We start from the raw sequence: 17930 nt of genomic DNA, 5'->3' as shown, positions 1-17930 counted from the left end.
ATTTTGAAACACCCAGTATTCATCTGATTTCACAAGACTGTAACTTCTACGTGAACAAGGATAGAAAGCAGAGGTACTTTTTCGCCAACACAATGAGACTAAGAGTTAATCATATTGCCAGCTGTAAGTTGCTGCTGCTTGTTGTGGCTGGTAGGGGTCTCCATGGTGCAGCTAGCTCGATCCTTTATTACCTAATGTACAGTGAATGTAGTAGACCTTAACACAGCAACACAAGGCCATGTACTCCACCCTTCGCATTATTTCTCATTCTCTTCTTAAGCCAATAATGCTGCTGAATTCACTCATTGTAACATTAATCACATTTCATTTTCCAATTTCTTCCATAACCTCTGCTGTCTTGAAAATCTCATCCACTGCTTCCTCATCTGCATCTGAGGTTGACATATATATTTGTATTATGTTGACAGGATCTCACCTTCATTTTACATTAGTATTACATTGATGAAAAGCGTTTTATAATTTCTTCTATAAATTATTGTACAGTATGTCACTCTTCGCTTTCAGATACTTGTTACACAGTCTCAAAATCTCCACTGTAACTTCTCCTTCTCTTCAGTCTTCACTAAGTTCAAGTATGTTCTACTTATTGTCTTCTGTTTCATTGTTCACATTTCACAGTTTTCTTTCCTACTTCCTTGTCTTACATTCCAAGCACCAAATTGATTCCATATTTTTTGGATTTCCAAGCTTTTGGCACCATTTCTCTCAAAACACTTCTAATCTAGTTGTGTGCCTATGGAATATTGCTTCAGGTGTGTGACTGCATTTGTGATTTCCTGTCAGAAAGGTCACAGTTCGTGCTAGTTGATGGAAATTCATCGAGTAAAACAGAATTGATATCCAGCATTCCCCAAGGAAGTGTTACGGGCACCCTGCTCTCCCTAAACTATATAAACAATTTAAGAGATAATCTGATCAGCCCTCTTAGACTGTCTTCAGATGGTACTGTCATTTACGTCTACTAAAGGCATCAGAAGATCAAAATCAGTTGTAAAATGACTTAGACACAATATCCGTTTGGTGTAAAAAGTACCATTTGTCTCTTAATAAGGAAAAGTGTGAGGTCATCCACATGAGTACAGAAAGAAATCCATTAAATTTTGGTTACATGATAAATCACACAAATTTAAATGCTGTCAGTTCAGTTAGATACGTAGGAATTACAATTATGAACAACTTAACATTGGAACTATCACATAGATGATGATGATGATGATGATGTGGGGAAGGCAAACCAAAGGTTATGCTTTATTGGCAGAATGCTTAGAAGATGCAACAGGTCTGCTAAAGAAACTGCCTTCACTACACCTGTTCGTTCTCTGCTATTACTGTACTTTGTTGGTCCATACCAGATATGATTGATTGAGGAAATCGAAAAAGTTCAAAGAAGATAGCTCATTTTATATTATTGCAAAATAGAGAATGGAGTATCACAGGTATGATAAGAGAGTTGGGATGGCAATCATTAAAACAAAGACTTTTGTGTTGTGGTGAGAACTTCTCATGAACTTTCGGTCCCCATCATTCTCCTCTGAATGTGAAAATCTTTTATTGTTACCAACCTGCTTAGGGAGAAATGGTCTACATTATAAAATAAGAGAAATCAGAGCTCATACAGAAATATTTAAGTGTTCATTTTTCCCCCGTGCTTGTTGAGAGTGGGATGGTAGAGAAATAGATTGTAGGTGGTTTTAAGAAATCTCTGCCAAACGCTTAAGTGTGAATTGCAGGGTATTCATGTAGATGTAGATTGAGATATTTATAAGTTATCTTCTTACCTCTTTTACCTGTGCACAATCAACTGTCATAGAGGTTGCAGGAGTTCTGACTGTCGTAATTACAAATTGGTTCGATTGTCACAGCAGTACATGTTCGCTGCGGAGAACCGTAGTTCAGCTGGACTATGGATGTCCTGATGAATCCTTGATACTGTAGTCTCCCATGGCCTTCTTTTTATTGTGTATTTCATGCTATACATTTGTTTCTTGAATGATTTCTCCCACTTATGACAAGAGAATGTCCTCCGTCATTATAAGTTAAAGTGAACTGTTTGTCCCAAAAATCATCTGACTCATACTTATTTGGCCATGTTAGACAATGCTCACTACTGCTTAGAGGTGTAGATTAGATTTTTTCCCTTTTATGGACTATCAGTTATGAAAGGTGCTTCTCAGATCCCAGTGCTAAGCTAATATATATAGTGTAAGGAGAATTACATAGGTCTCCATTCAGTTGCTGCATAAAGTGCAGATCTTCTTGCCTTATGATGATGATGATGATGATGATGATGATGTAGAATTTCTCTAATTTATGTGACATGACATCCCAATCCTACACCAACATAACATGGGGTGAGATATAAGATGAGTGTCTAATTATCACATGCCAATACATTGGAAGAGGGCCTGTGAAATAAGAATTAGTGGATGAATTCATTGAACTTCAATCTTATTGAAACTGCAACAGCTTCATCTGGAGAGAAAGATATATAGGAAAGTACAAATGATATAGGTTAGAAACTGACACATAAGTCATAAGAAAAATTGTCTAAGTTCCAATAGATTACTACAGCCAAAATTTTAAAATTCAGGGGTTTTGAAGCTGGATACATAACAATAGTTGCTAGGATTAGGTGAGGAAATGGGTCCATTTTGGTTCTCAAGTCAGCAAGCACTCTTGTCTATTTATAGATCTTTAGGAATGAAATAATTGTTGATCTGAAATAAACTGCTTAGGAAGAAGTATCACACCTACACTATGTATCCTTTTATTTGGAATTCCACTCCTTTGTTATGACAGATTCATTTTTATCCAGTTATAATGACAGGTTGTTCTTCCTCAGTCTTATTCCACATCAGTAATAAGCTTGCTCAGACTCTTTGCTTATAATCACTCAAGAAACCATCAAAATTCACATTTAAATAAAAATTATTTCCAGTTGGATCATTATTTCTTCCTGTTCGTTAAAAAAAAACTACTACTACTCACTGTCCCTTTACTCAAAGCGCTTTTTATGAATTTTTGATACTGTGATAAAACTACTATGTGCACATCTCATCTTTACATTATGTTACATAGTTGGTATGAATATAATTTCAACATTACTGGTTGCAGCCATGCCTCATAAAACATATGTGAAATACTCCCCCTAAAGGTCAATCAGAACTTTTGTTTGTCTGACCATGGAAATGATTGTAAGTTTGCAATGTGTCAGTGGCAACATAGTCTTTCCTAGTCATTAGTCTTCATTATCATGTCCCTCTTTGATTACAAATATCAGTAATATTTATATTCTTAAGTTTTATATTTGTGCTGTGAAGACTCTCGTAAAACACAAAAGCTCATGCCTGGGTTAGGAGCATTATATCTTAACTTGAATTGTTGTTGTATTTGAATGCAAAGTGGGAATTTATTGAACAAGCATAGGCTTTTACATCCCTAGGGATAATTTTACAAAAAAGAAAACCATTTCTACTTTGTTGTCAAACTACTGGTTGTAAAAACAGCATAATGCTCTTGGTTATGTCATCTGGTTAGGTTATTTTTAATTCATTTTATATAACATTTATTTCAAGTTTAATTCCTCGGTGTATATGTGTTCAATGACTCGTATCAGTTGTATGAACACTGTCATCTTTCATTAGCACATCCTTTCCTCCATTAAATTTCTTTTACCAAATCTCCTGTGGAACAAGGTCTGGAGATGTTAGCTTAATTCTCATTTGCTTATATATATTAAAAATGTTTTAGAGTTTGCATGTTCCTCCTGGGGGCGGTTTGCGAAACATATTTGCACATTCAACATAGATAAACATAAAGTGACCTCTGCATGTGCATGAAATGGTACTTCTTTGGGTAAAAACTGATGCTATATTCAGATCAAATCAAGAAACTCATTTTTCTTTAAGTATTAGGAAAAAGTTTGTCTACATGAAAATGTTGCACATCATAGTAATGAAATAATGTTTGAACATAACATGCTTCAGTAATTACAACATGTAAAGGTAACTGTAGAAATGGTGTAAATAAAAAAACTACATTGTCTCAGTTTTATGATCTTATTACACTTTTCACTAAATGAGAGATTTTTCTTAGCATACCTATCCTTAAAGAATTAAAATTTTATGCATTTCATAACTCTGTCAGGTGACATGTTCAGTATAAAATAGAGGCTATATTTTAAGTAGACCTATTAGAGGTGCACTGGATAAATTTTAAGAAAATGCAAATGTATTCAGTATCAGAGTGGGAAGAAAGAATCGCATGTTTTACTTAGTTTCTGAGTACTCATGCTTTTATCTACCACATGAGCATAAAAATAACATTAAATACGTATTTTAACTTGATTATTCCAATAATATATTTTATGAAGGGAACTTTTATGTATGTCAGATGACATTAATAGCAAACCAAAACAGAAAGCATTCTTGCAACAAGTGACGATGTTTCTTTATGCAGGAGTTCTCTTCAGTTGGATATTATCTCTAGTGTCAATTGCAAATTTCCTTAAATTAATGGCAAGCCAAAACAGAAAGCATTCTAGCAACAAGTGATGGAAATTCTAAAAATGACTTAATGTCCTTATTCAGTACTTGATTCTTTGAATGTTCATTTTTAAACAGCCTTTTATTTTTTGAGGTTCCCTATATGTGTGAGTGTGAGCTATTTATAATACTGCCACTATCTTATTGATGTAAAATGTTTAAAAGAGAGAGTACTGTTACACACAAAACTTTTATAACTATTACATTACTTTTATCTACCATTGCAATTTGTAGTTCAGATTTCTTGTGCGAAAATTATTTTCGTTACGTCTTGAGAATTCCATCCTGCTTGGAACCTAAGAAATAATTTGGAATGAAATGAGAATAAATCTGCTAACGCCAACTAAAATCCTAAGTACAAATTGAAATTTTAAAAAAATTGTAGGCCATTTTGTGACATTATTTCCTCCTCTCTAACAGGTAATGACAAATAATGCGCTTGTGAAATAACAGTCACGCTGTAGTGTGATGTAATATGGGCTGTTTGCACTGTACTGTATTCCAGGCATATCATGACATGGATTTTGCTGAAAAATAATTTCTACTATGTGAAAGTGCTTGACTCTCCACTTAATCTCACTTGTATATCTTAGCTGTTTGTACTATTAGACCTGATTGGACAAGATTATTTTGTTCAGCCTCTCACTTAGAACATATCACCAAAGTTTACTGTTCTACTTATTTTCTTCTCAGAACAGTAGTTGCAATTTGTTGTATAATTCATTATTTAATGTGTAACATATTTTATCTAAATTCAGTAGGTTTTCATCACATTTTTCGCTGAAATAATTCCTCTTGTCTTAGTCCTAAATCAAACATTAATGACTGTCACCTTTGGAAATGCTTGATTGAATTCTATAAATTCTATAAATGCGCTAGTTTAAAATCTTTGATTCTACAAAAATTTTGCCGCTACACATCTGTGCATCTGATGATGGGGTAACAACTGAAAACCAGTTTTTTTTTTTTGTGTAAAAGAAAATAATAAATATTGTAGAATAGTACACCACTGTCACTCGTTTTCATTCGCTGTATATAAAGATTTCATCAGGAACTGGTAGAACTGTCAATCAGTTCAATTATTTTACTTAATTAATATTATTTTCAGTTTTATAAAGTCTTTTTTCCCTTATAATATGTAGGAGACTGTTTCAAATTCCAATCTACATTTATATTTCTTAAACCAAGCAAGGAGTGGCATGGTTCAGTTAATGAAACTATGGCCAGTTCAATTTCCCATTGTTGTTTGCTTTGTGCTTTGTCACTAATGACCTCATCATCTGTGGGTTTGTATAACATATTTTCCATTTATTCTGTGTCCCATAAATCATAGTGTTTATGCATAGGTTGCTGCAGTATGTGAGCATTCTCTTGTTAGTTGTAAATAACTGTAGACAGTGGTGAATATTGGCAAAATGCTGAGACATGCAGTATATCAGGTCAAGGAGTTAACTAACGCTGTTCAAAAGAATTTAGGGGAACATGTGCATCAACACCCAGTACATTACATCCATTTTTATACAGGGAATACTTGTGGTGCATGGCTTGAAATTTTTACTTTCAACATAGACAATCTGTTATTGACTGTGTTATGCATCAAACTGTCCGACAAGTCCTCAGAGGGAAGTGAGTACTGGCATCTCACTAATTTTCTAGTGAGATGGCATTTGTCATTTGTGGATGTTGTATTCAACCAAGCACTTATAATGCAACACCTTAATGCTGTGCAAATTGCAAGCCAGTCTGTTTGATCCTAAAAGGCTGGACTTTCAGTCATGTTGTTGCAGATGCCAATGCCTCTCCATGTGTCATCCATAGGTTGTGGACACACTAAGTGTGACAAGTCAGTATACAAGGTGAGTCGGGCAAGGTTGTTGATTCCACGCAAAGACCGATATCTGTACAGCTTGGTGTTATGGCATCATATGTCTACCACCAAACCACTGCAAGATGATCTCAAAAAGGCCACTGGAGCTGCCGTATGAGGTCAGACTGCAATGAACAGGTTACAAGAAAGGACTTTACAGCCCAGATGTCCTGTTCGAGTACCACGTTTGACACGACAGCATCTCACAGCTCACCTTTAGTTCTGCAATTCCGATGTCAACTAGCAACTTTGTTACTGGTGAAAAGTGTTATTCACAGATCTGTCCATCAATTTTCAATGTTCTGTTATGCGGGGAGGCTTCAATATTGACAGCCGTACTGATTTTGTCATTGTCTGTGGCCACCTTACCACCAGGCAGTACATCAAACAGATCCTGTTGGACCATGTGGTGGTGGCCCTGAATTACCTTTAATGCCAGGGCCCAAAAGACAGGCATCAGCAGGGAAAGACAGGCATCAGCAGGGATGTTTCTCAAAGCCTGGACATTGAAGGAACAGTATGGGCAGCAGTGAGTCCCAACCTAAATGCTATTGTGCATTTGTGGGACATGCTTGACAAATGTGTTCACAGTCATCCTGTTCCTTCTCAGACTCTCCAAGAACTCTCATTGAAGAATGGGGACAGATTCCACGGATGACCTCTTTAGACATATACAGAGCGTGCCATGTAGGTATCAGGCAGTAACAAATGCTCAAGGAGGGCATAAATGTTATTAAAGCTCTTGAAGTCCAATGGAAAGCACCCAGAATGACAGGATGTGTTATTGTTTTCACCTGGTTTTTGACACCTCTCAGACATTTCAGTTCTTTTTTACATGTAATGATGTTTTGTTGTGAACTTAATTTTCGAAAGATAGATGTATAATTTGGTAACATACCTAGTCCTCAATTATTGCTCGGTACAGGGTGGCAGATGCCAAAAATTGTGTATTCCTAATTCTTTTGAGCACTGTATTTATGTTTTCTCAATTAATAAGTGGTCAGTTTGAAAATAGCTCACACAGCCTATTGTTTTACATGAAGTACTGTAGTCAGCTGCTTTTTTCTCATCTAAGAAAGTTATCACTTGTAGTACAGCTTTCTGTTAATGACTGATTAAATCACTTGTATAGAATGTAAGTTTTCAGTGTGCTGAAAAATATTGTTAGCATTTCACTAATTTGATAGGCTATCAAAACATGAATTTCTCTATGTGTAATAAGCAGGGCCAAAACCTGGACCACCACGCAATGTGACAGTGACGGAAGTAGGCAATGGTTTTCTTATAACATGGCAAGCACCTTTAGAAAGGGCCCATCTTGTGCAGTACTATACTATTAAGTACCGCACAGATGCAGCTTGGAAAACCTTAAACAAAGGTCAGATTCGTCCAGAGGAAACTTCTTACCTTGGTGAGTAGCAATCATAATCATTCTCTATAATTATTTTTTTCTGAATGCTATACTTTTATATTTTGTCTCTTGTCAAAATGCAGACACTGTGCTCAAAAAAGTAAAACATTCTAAGAGTAAGATAAAAATGATATGGTACATTATTAAAAAAGACACAAACAAAAATGGTGATCCAAATGAAATTTACCCCACATAAAGTAGCTCTGGCAGAAATGGTGACATTTTCAAATGACTCGGCATCAAATTCAGTGACTACATCCATACAGTGGTAGCAAATGCTGCATCCATTATTAAAGAACTTGAGCAGACATGACATACACCATCAGAAGAGCAAAACAAGAAAAAGTATCCTGTTGATATACTTTATGACCTAGCCAAAGTCTTTGATTGTGTTGATCATGAGATCCTGTTTGGCAGACTAAAGTTTTATGTCATTAATGCCATCCCTCTCAGGGATGAAGTCTACTGTCATAACAGAAGGCAGAAGGACCCGTTGACAGACTGTGTCACAGGTTTGAAAGGGGAGAACATAACATGTGGAGTCTGACAAGGATTGATACTAGGTGCACTTTTGTTCTTAAACCATATAAATGATGGCTATTGATATACTTTCCGGGATGTGAGGTCATGGTCCAAGAACTTTTTCTGCTCCTTACGTTTCGTCCAGGACTGCGCTGGACTTCCTCAGAGGCGCTGCTCCGCTGAGTCTTGCCGACTGACTGGTCGGGTGTCTGAGAGTGGTGTGTATAAAATTCCATGTACCTGTGGGAAAGTTTATATTTGTACTACCAAAAGAAGCGCAAATACGCGACTGAAAGAGCATAAAAGTCTTTGTCGACTTGGAAAAATAGAAAAATCAGCTGTAGCGGAACATGCTCTTCAACCAGGAAACCACCAACTGAAGTTCTCGGATACCGAAGTTTTATCTACAACGCTAAATTACTATCTACGCCTGCGCAGAGAAGCTATTGAAATTTATAAACATCACGATAATTTTAATAGGAAAGAGGAGGCTATGAAACTCAGCGATATATGGACAGTGGCTCTACAAAATTGCTAACAATTTTTATCTTGACAAGGTGGTAATCGATAGTCAACCTTATCTTTGCTATGGATTATCACTGCTCATCATGTGTCACTTGAACCACGCCCCCCTTTCTCACAATATATAAGTTGCTCTCAGACACCCGACCAGTCAGTCGGCAAGACTCAGCGGAGCAGCGCCTCTGAGGAAGTCCAGCGCAGTCCTGGACAAAACGTAAAGAGCAGAAAAAGTTCTTGGACCACGACCTCACATCCCGGAAAGTATATCAACAGCCATGTCACCCGGTCGTGAAAGCCTTCATTCTACATATAAATGATCTTTCAAAGAATTGTTCAAAAAGAGTGTGTTTGTTGATGATACCATTAATGGTCCAAAAACAACTTGTAGACAAAGCCAAGATGATAGCTGAACAGGGCCCAAAAGTGGTTGACAACTAATACTTTGTTTGAATTTCACAAAGGCTCATATTATGCAATTTCAAATATGCAAAACTGACCTGCGAGCATCAGAAGTAAACATTAATGGTCATGCACTAAACAAAATTCCTTGCGTAATATTCTTTGACGTCCACTTAGATAATTAGTTAAAATGAAGTCAACATTTCGATAAATTAAAATGACGAAGCTCATTTCAGCCTGTTTTGCCCTTAGTAGCAGCTCTCATTTTGTTGGCCATAAGACAAGAATATTGGCCTGTTTTGCATAATTTCACTCATTGTGTTATGGAATTATCATCTGGAATAATTTGCATAAGTAAGTACAGTTATGTACTCTGTTGCAAAATTATTCAGTTAACTGTCAAATAACATACTGCAAGATATTGGGAATCCCAAACAGGTCAAAACCAAGTTAAAAACATATTTCATAATCCATTCTTTCTAAAAGTTATCTGAATATCTGGATTCAAGGTCTGAAAATTCCGTAGCAGCCTGAAGCCTTTTGACCGTACCCTGTACAGCTTCCAGCTGGTTATGGACCGTGGCCAATTTCTCCTGCACCCGCACACAACAGGTGCAGCATATGTCCATTTTTAAGCAGTGTTTATCTACACTACAAAGAGTATAACATCAACCTAAACAATCACTTTACACACTGTAAGTACCACTGCTGCACTACTAATTTTTACAACTCCCAAAATTCAGCTTATACAATACAAATGCACAAATATATACACAAAAACTTAGAATAAGTTTGTATGCAGTAGTACAATTTGCTTTGGAGAATAATTTGAGAACCAAATCTAAGCTAAATCCAGCGTATAAACAGAAACTTCTTACCCACCTGTGTTCACTGGACTCCCCTACCCTAGAGACATTGCTAGAGAAATTAAAATGTTATGGCATTAAATGCTTTTCTCTTGCATAGATGTAGTTGTAGCTTAACTACAGGAAACAAAATGTTACATTAACAAATGATATGTCAGGAATAAGGTTAAACACTGAATGATGAGACACTAATTATTCAGTCCCTGTAGGTCAGTGTTTCACCCATTGCTGTAGTGAAGACATTGAATGGCTCTTCAAAAACTGTGGTATTTGCTGATGATATTAGTGTATTGATAAAGGACTGAAACACTTTCTTATCAGATACAGCCAAGAGAATAATGGAACAGGCTTACAGCTGTTTCATATGCTGTAACTCTTGATCTTACGCAGACTCATATTATACAGTTCCAAACAATTCAAAAGCATTTACCATAACCAGAAGACTAGATCAATGGCCGTAAGGTGGATGAGGCTTAGTATATGAAATTTCTTTGCATCTTAACAAATAATAATCTGACATGACACCAGCATGTGGATAATTAAAAAAAAAAAAAAAAAAACACTTTCACTCAATTCTGTCCTATGGTATGATAATTTAGGGCATGACAATAAGAGCAAAAATTAATTTATTCTGCAGATATGTGCATTAAGATTCTTGAACAAAGTTGTTAACTTAACAGCTTGTAAAAGCCTCTTGGGGGACCTATTGGTTCTTACCCTTATGTGTTGTTTATATACAAACTCCATCATGACACTGGTAGTTAGTAATTAGGGTGAATTTGCTAGAGACTGTACAGTTGATAGTCACATACTAGAAGGATTTTTTTCCAGAATGGAGTTTTATATTCTAGTTGAACCTCTGTAACAGGTTACTGACAGACATTAGGCTGGATGCTGATAATCCCCAGATATCCAGAAACAAAGAAAAGAATACTACATTAGTCAGTCCTATAATTTATCCAAATATTAGGTCTCTGGTGTGTAAATTCTGCATAATCTCTAAATGAGAATTGTTTGGTGATTCATTTATTCTTTCATACACAATAATCAATGGATCCAGCGAGAAGGAGAAAACCTTCATGGATGAGGAGTGGGTCAAGTTATAAATTAGCTGATAGAGGGCTACATGCCAATTGCTTCTGTATGTTAGTCTCTTTAAAGATACTCTCCTTATACCTACATTAACTATAACTAAAGTTCCTTTAAAAAAGCTGTAACTAAACATTATAATTGTTAGTTGGGAAACATTTGGAAAGAAATTTTGCTTTCCTAATTGCACCACTTAACTCTTGTTTGCTTACCATTTAAATTACATTTATGTAAGTCTATGGTTCATCATCATTTTAATCACATGTAGCTGCTTTCCCCAACACAGCATGACTGACAAAAAAGAATTTTCAATTCTGTCTCTCTGAGAGGTGCTCCCATTGCTGGATGCTTCAAATTTCTCTTTTAGTAACTGAGATATTCCATTTCATTCATTTAGATTAACCATATTTTTAAAAATAATTTTTGATTTTCATTTTCTCTGTGGTATCTTCTGTTATCAAATATTTAAACAGAAAGATTCATCTTTTAAATTATATTCATTTTGAAATTTTAGATGACAGATTTGATAGAGGGCCTCAAAATTAGTTGTTTTACTGACGACCAAACTACAACAGTCCTACTCCAGTGTTGGTGAGAGACACTAGAACTTGCCATTTGCATTTACATAGCACTTTTAAAATTTTCCAAGACAAATCACTATGACAACTGTGAGAAAAATTGACCTTTCTAATTGTCAGTATTTGTGCTTCCTCAAATCTACATTTTTCTTTACATTTACGTTTCTTCTAGTGTGGCCCATTTTGCATGTATGTTACTTCTAACAACGTATGGTTTATTCCTACTTTCAGTTAAGAACTTGGTTGGTGGACGAACATATCACTTCAGAGTCCTGGCCAATTCATTCCGTAGCTATGAGAGTAGTGATGAAGTCAAGTACCCTGTGCCTGCTCGTGTAAAACACAAGGCAATCACAGCAGGTGTTGTTGGAGGGATACTGTTCTTCATTGTTGCAATCATATTGTCAGTGTGTGCTGTTAAAATATGCAACAAGAGGAAGCGTCGGAAACAAGAGAAGGGTGAGCAACAAAGAAATAAGATCTTATTTATCTTTCTTTCAAAACATTATTATTCAACAGATTTCTCAGCTAAATATAATGAAATAGATCATCAAACATTGATTCAGTAAAATTTAGATAATAAAGAAGTAGATGTAGAAACAGTGTTTCTATGCTTTGTTTTATTTGAGTAACTGTAGTCTCATGCTACTGTATAACATTCTTCTGATAAATCTGTAGATTTATTTCTTTATACTCCGCAAAGTAAGATGAATATTTTACAGTTATTGTTCTCGATAATTTCTTGAGCTACATTTTTTTGGAATATAATTTTGTCATTATCTTGTAAACTTATTTTACATCACCCTCACATCACACTATGCGATCACATCTTTCATTTCCCATGGCCATAAAGATTAAAACAGTGACTCTACAGATTTTAGACAAGAACACTCTGGAATAAAGACTGAGTTTAGGATTTATCTTGGATATGCAATATAAGAATACTATATAGGTACTGGATGTCTTTATCAAGAGAGCAGTACAGGAATATCTCAGATGTCCTGGAATTTTAAAATGCAGCCATACACAATCATAATAATTCCTAATATTTCCTGATATTTATATTTATGGAAGCCTGGTACCACCATAGCTTGCAGAATTCAGAAATATTAAGGAAATTGTAAATAATTAATACTGCAAATTTTTCATAGTTTGTGATTTTGTGTATATTTTTAGTTCCCCTGTCTTAAAAAGAAAACTTATGTAATTAGACAAGAAGTCCTCTAGGGGATCTGTGGCCATTTTTGCCACCAATATATTATTCATCTTTGTCACCAAAATAGTTCTTTTATTTTTCACTCGTTATAGTACATTTTGGTACCACCATCATCAGACCTGTGGTACAAAATATAATGTAAGATACGATGGCGAACAGCTTTCTGTAGAATAATGTTGCACAATGATGCAATAAGTTGAGTACATACGTTAAGTGGTACAATAGATCTAGACAGTTTTAAACATTCCCCCTTAACATCATGTCCAAACTCACTCTACACAACGTGTATCAATTTGTATGTCTACATCTATACGCGTTCTGTAAAATGTACGGCATTATTTAAATGCTGTGGAATATGTAACAGTGACTTACACAGTATTTGAAATAAGCTTTCACTTGTCACTAACATTTTTGTTCTGGCATTGATGATGCCTTTAATGACACCTTTGGGCAAAAATTGTTTACCTTGTAACATACTGTATGGCATGAGCCAATTTGAGTACTAATATTGATGGAGAATGTTTACAGCTGACTAGATACTGTGTATCAGTTCAGGTATGTAACTCAGCTTATTGCATCATTTTACAGAAAACTGTTCTCCACCTTGTCTTAATTTTATTCTGTACCACAGATGTGAGGATGGTGATAGTGATATGCATCATAAAAAGTGCAAAATAAAAGAAATATTTTGGTTTCAAAGAACTCATGAATCATTCCATCATCAACCTGATACTGCTGTTACCTGTAGCTTAATAATATATGCATTGTCCCCCTACTCTGATTGCTACTGACTGTTCTTACATTGTCATAACCATAATGTAATAGATACAGGGCCTACTATTGACAGTACATTTGAGTGAATTAGTTTGAAATGCATCTCAGTATACTACAGAATGCTTTTTTCAGCTTGATAATATAATCCAATGGTTTAGGGATAGTGTCTTTGACTAGTAATCAAAACATTCTATGGCCTGGGTTTGATCCCCACCACTGCTTAAATTTGAAATAAAAACCAACAGCAGTGTCAGCTGAAGGCTTCTGGTAGAAGGAGTAAGTGTTGTTCAGCAAACAGTCTATCAAAGAGGGTGAGGGAGAGGACAGAGATTCAGGGCAACCTCTTTCCCTTGCCATGGGAAGTTGCCTTTAAAAGGCAGAATAATCAACAGCATAACAGCATGGGGGCGCAGAAGGCAATTGAAACCACTGCATTAAAGACACATAATGTGTTATCATTATCTTTCCGTTGGCAAAAGATTCCAAATTAGCCTCTCGTGTGGGTTTCTGGGAGGAGAGTGACAAGGGGGAGGCAACCATGAGAAAAAGGTTTAATAACCAATGAAAGAGTAACATTCTAAAAGTCAGAGCATGGAATCTAAGAAGTTTGAATGTAATAAGGAAGCTAGAAAGTCTGAAAAGTGAAATGTAATGACTCAGTCTAGATATAGTGGGGGTCAATGAAGCAGAATGGGAAGAGAATAAGAGGCAAGGATTTCTGATCAGAATAACGTGGGATAATATTAACAGCAGCAGAAAATATTATAATGGGAGTAAGGTTCATTATGAAGAGGGAGGTAGGACAGAAAGGCTGTTACTGTGAAAAGTTCAGTGATATGGCTGTTCTCATCAAAATTTATAGCAAACAGATACCAACAACAATAGTTCAGGTATACGTGCCAGTGTGACAAGGAGAATATGAAGAAAATAAAATAGAAAGAAACTTCCACATGGGAAAAATATATTAAAAACAAAGATTAAAAACAAAGATTCCAAGACTTACCAAGCGGGAAAGTGCCGGCAGACAGGCACATTAACAAAACACACAAACACACACACAGAATTACTAGCTTTCGCTACCGATGGTTGCTTCTTCAGGAAGGAGAGGGAAAGACGAAAGGATATGGGTTTTAAGGGAGAGGGTAAGGAGTCATTCCAATCCCGGGAGCGGAAAGACTTCCCTTAGGGGAAAAAAAGGACAGGTGTACACTCGCACACACATACACACACATATCCATCCACACATACACAGACACAAGCAGACATATTTAAAGGCAAAGATTGCCTTTAAATATGTCTGCTTGTGTCTGTGTATGTGTGGATGGATATGTGTGTGTATGTGTGTGCGAGTGTACACCTGTCCTTTTTTTCCCCTAAGGGAAGTCTTTCCGCTCCCGGGATTGGAATGACTCCTTACCCTCTCCCTTAAAACCCACATCCTTTCGTCTTTCCCTCTCCTTCCTGAAGAAGTAACCATCGGTTGCGAAAGCTAGTAATTCCGTGTGTGTGTTTGTGTGTTTTGTTAATGTGCCTGTCTGCCGGCGCTTTCCCGCTTGGTAAGTCGGAGAATATGAAGAGATAGAGAAAGTGTATGAGGATGTTGAAGGGATGTGTCAGTGCCTAAAGCAAGATAATTATATGATAGATAATCATGGGATATTGGTATGCAGTAGTAGGGAAAGATTAGAAGAAAGAGTTATGGGAGAATAGTGGCTTGTTGGCACAAATGAGAGAGGAGAGAGACTAATGGAATTGTGCAACAAATTTCAAGTAGCAATAGTGGACTGCACTGTTCAAAAATCACGAGAGGAAGTGGTGTATTTCATAAAGCCGTGGAGAACAGTAGGATTCCAGCTGAATTACATCATACTCAGACAAAGATTCTGTAGTGAGATATTGGATTGTAAGGCATAACTAGGTACAGATGTAGACTTTAATCAAAATTAAGTAGTTATGAAGAATAGTCTGAAGTTTAATAGAATTGTCTACGAGAAACAATGTGGAAATAAGTGGGATATTGAATTACTGAGGAATGATGAGGTGTGTTGGAAGTTCTTTACATTTATCTACTATGATAATGAATACCACAGTAAGTAGTTAAGTTAAAGAGGAATGGACATCTTTAGAAGGAGCAATCACAGGAGTAGCAAACAAACATAAGTACAAGGAAAATAACTGTGAACAAACCTTGGGTAACAGAAGAAATACTTGACTGAACAATGAGAGAAGCAAGTACAGAAATATTCAGAAAAATCTAGGAATGCAGCTGTACAAGTCATCATCATCAACATCGTCAGGATTTCCTTCCAGTGAGCCAGGTAGGAACTTAGTGAACGATTTGCCTCCATTGGTTTCTGTCCTGGTATAGCTTTTCCCTCTCCACTAAATCTCATGTTACTCCTTTCATCCATGTCTTTCTAGCCCACCCAATTGTTCTTCTTCCTGGTATATCCATCTTCAAATACTCTCTCTCTCTCTCTCTCTCTCTCTCTCTCTCTCTCTCTCTCTCTCTCTCTCTCTCTCTCTCTCTCCTCTCTCATTTGTACCAACAAGCCAATATTCTCCCATGACTCTTTCTTCTAATCTTTCCCTATTACCGCATACCAATATCCCATGATTATCATATTATTACCTTGTGGAGTTTGAGTCGGGTGCATTCGCTTCACATGACTGAACCACTTCAATCTCAAAGCACTCATTCTCTCCTCTGTAGTCAATGTCACCTGTAGGTCAGGCTCTGTCTCTCCTAGTTTTTTGTATAGCTGTCCTAAGGTACTTCATTTCACATGCTTGTATTTAATTATGACACAGGCCTCTGGACTACACGTCATGATTCGCAGGAGATAAGTTTTATGGTCTGTTTGGCTCTTTGGGGGACTTCCTTGTCCCTGATTAGATTTTTTTCTTGGTGGAAGAAGCTGGATCCTTTTGTTATTCTGTTGAAGACTTCTAGTTTGGAACTTCCATCGCATGATATGATGCTACCCAGATAACTGAAGCTTTTCACACATTCAACTTTCTCCTGCCCTCCAGTATGATGTGACAAGGTGTGGATGTCCTGCTCATCTTCATTGCCACTGAAGCTTTTCGCATATTCAAGCTTCTCTTGCCCTCCAGTATGATGTGACTGGGTGTGGATGTGCTGCTTATCTTCATTGCCACTGAAGCTTTTCACGTATTCAAGCTTCTCCTGCCCTCCAGTATAATGTGACAAGGTGTGGATGTCCTATTCATCTTCATTGCCACTAAAGCTTTTCACATATTCAAGCTTCTCCTGCCCTCCAGTATGATGTGACAAGGTATGGGTGTCCTGCTCATCTTCATTGCCACTGTCTTGTTCCTACTCACAGTTAACTTGATTTTTTGAAATTTTGTGTTCCTCTGACCCTCCATTTCCATCTCTCCCCAAATGGTGATGTCATAAGCGAAAACAAGAACATTGAGATCTTCATTTTCTTCTTCCTTGGTTTCTCTCACAACCATTGTATAGCATCTGGACTTTTTTAGTTGATGAATCAGGAACATTATGTTTTCTCAAGCATTCCCATATTTTATCCCTTGGTACACTGTCATATGCTATTTCCAAATCCACAAATACTACTATCAAGTCCTTGTCTTTTTCTCAATATTTCTCCATTAACTGACGGAGGGAGAAAATGAGATCTGTTGTTCCCCTATTACTTCTGAACCTGTGCTGTTGTTCCTCTAATTGGTGTTCTACAATTTTCCGCAATCTTTTTTCTATGACCTTTTCCATTATCTTAAGGATAACAGTGTGATTTCTCGGTAGTTAGTGAATTTCTTCCTACTACCTTTCTTGAACAGTGGTATTATAATTCATTATTTCCATTCATCTGGCACTTTGTTTTCTTTTTATATCACCCCCAGCACCCAGTGTAACCATTGTATCCACTGTCAGCTCATCTACTCCAGCTGCCTTCTCACTTTTCATCTGTTTCAGGGAATTCTCAGTTTCTAACCAAGAGATTGGATCCTGCTCTTCTTCTGATTCAATGACTTTGGTGTCACTTTCTTGTGCATCTTCCTCTTCAGTAAAAGATTTCCAAATAATTCATCTCTTCACTGATACTGTCCTTGTCCCTGATAATATCCCCATCCTC

The 17930-nt window shown here is 36.5% G+C and overlaps 1 protein-coding gene across 15 annotated transcripts in view; it reads left to right on the top strand.

Moving 5' to 3' along the window:
* The window catches only part of LOC126277885 (protein turtle-like), a 798080-nt gene that overhangs the window by 738545 nt on the left and 41605 nt on the right, over positions 1 to 17930 (top strand). For 8 of the 15 annotated variants that reach the window (XM_049977425.1, XM_049977434.1, XM_049977429.1 and 5 more), the window contains 2 exons: positions 7655 to 7843; positions 12051 to 12278. In XM_049977425.1, coding sequence (XP_049833382.1) covers positions 7655 to 7843; positions 12051 to 12278 — 417 coding nt within the window. The remainder of the gene's footprint in view (positions 1 to 7654; positions 7844 to 12050; positions 12279 to 17930) is intronic. The other 7 variants (XM_049977435.1, XM_049977430.1, XM_049977432.1 and 4 more) reach the window with 1 other exon arrangement.

Source organism: Schistocerca gregaria, chromosome 6 (assembly GCF_023897955.1).
Source record: "Schistocerca gregaria isolate iqSchGreg1 chromosome 6, iqSchGreg1.2, whole genome shotgun sequence".
Taxonomy (NCBI): domain Eukaryota; kingdom Metazoa; phylum Arthropoda; class Insecta; order Orthoptera; family Acrididae; genus Schistocerca; species Schistocerca gregaria.
The sequence above is the reverse complement of the archived record's forward strand: the minus strand, read 5'-3'. Positions and strand labels throughout refer to the sequence as shown.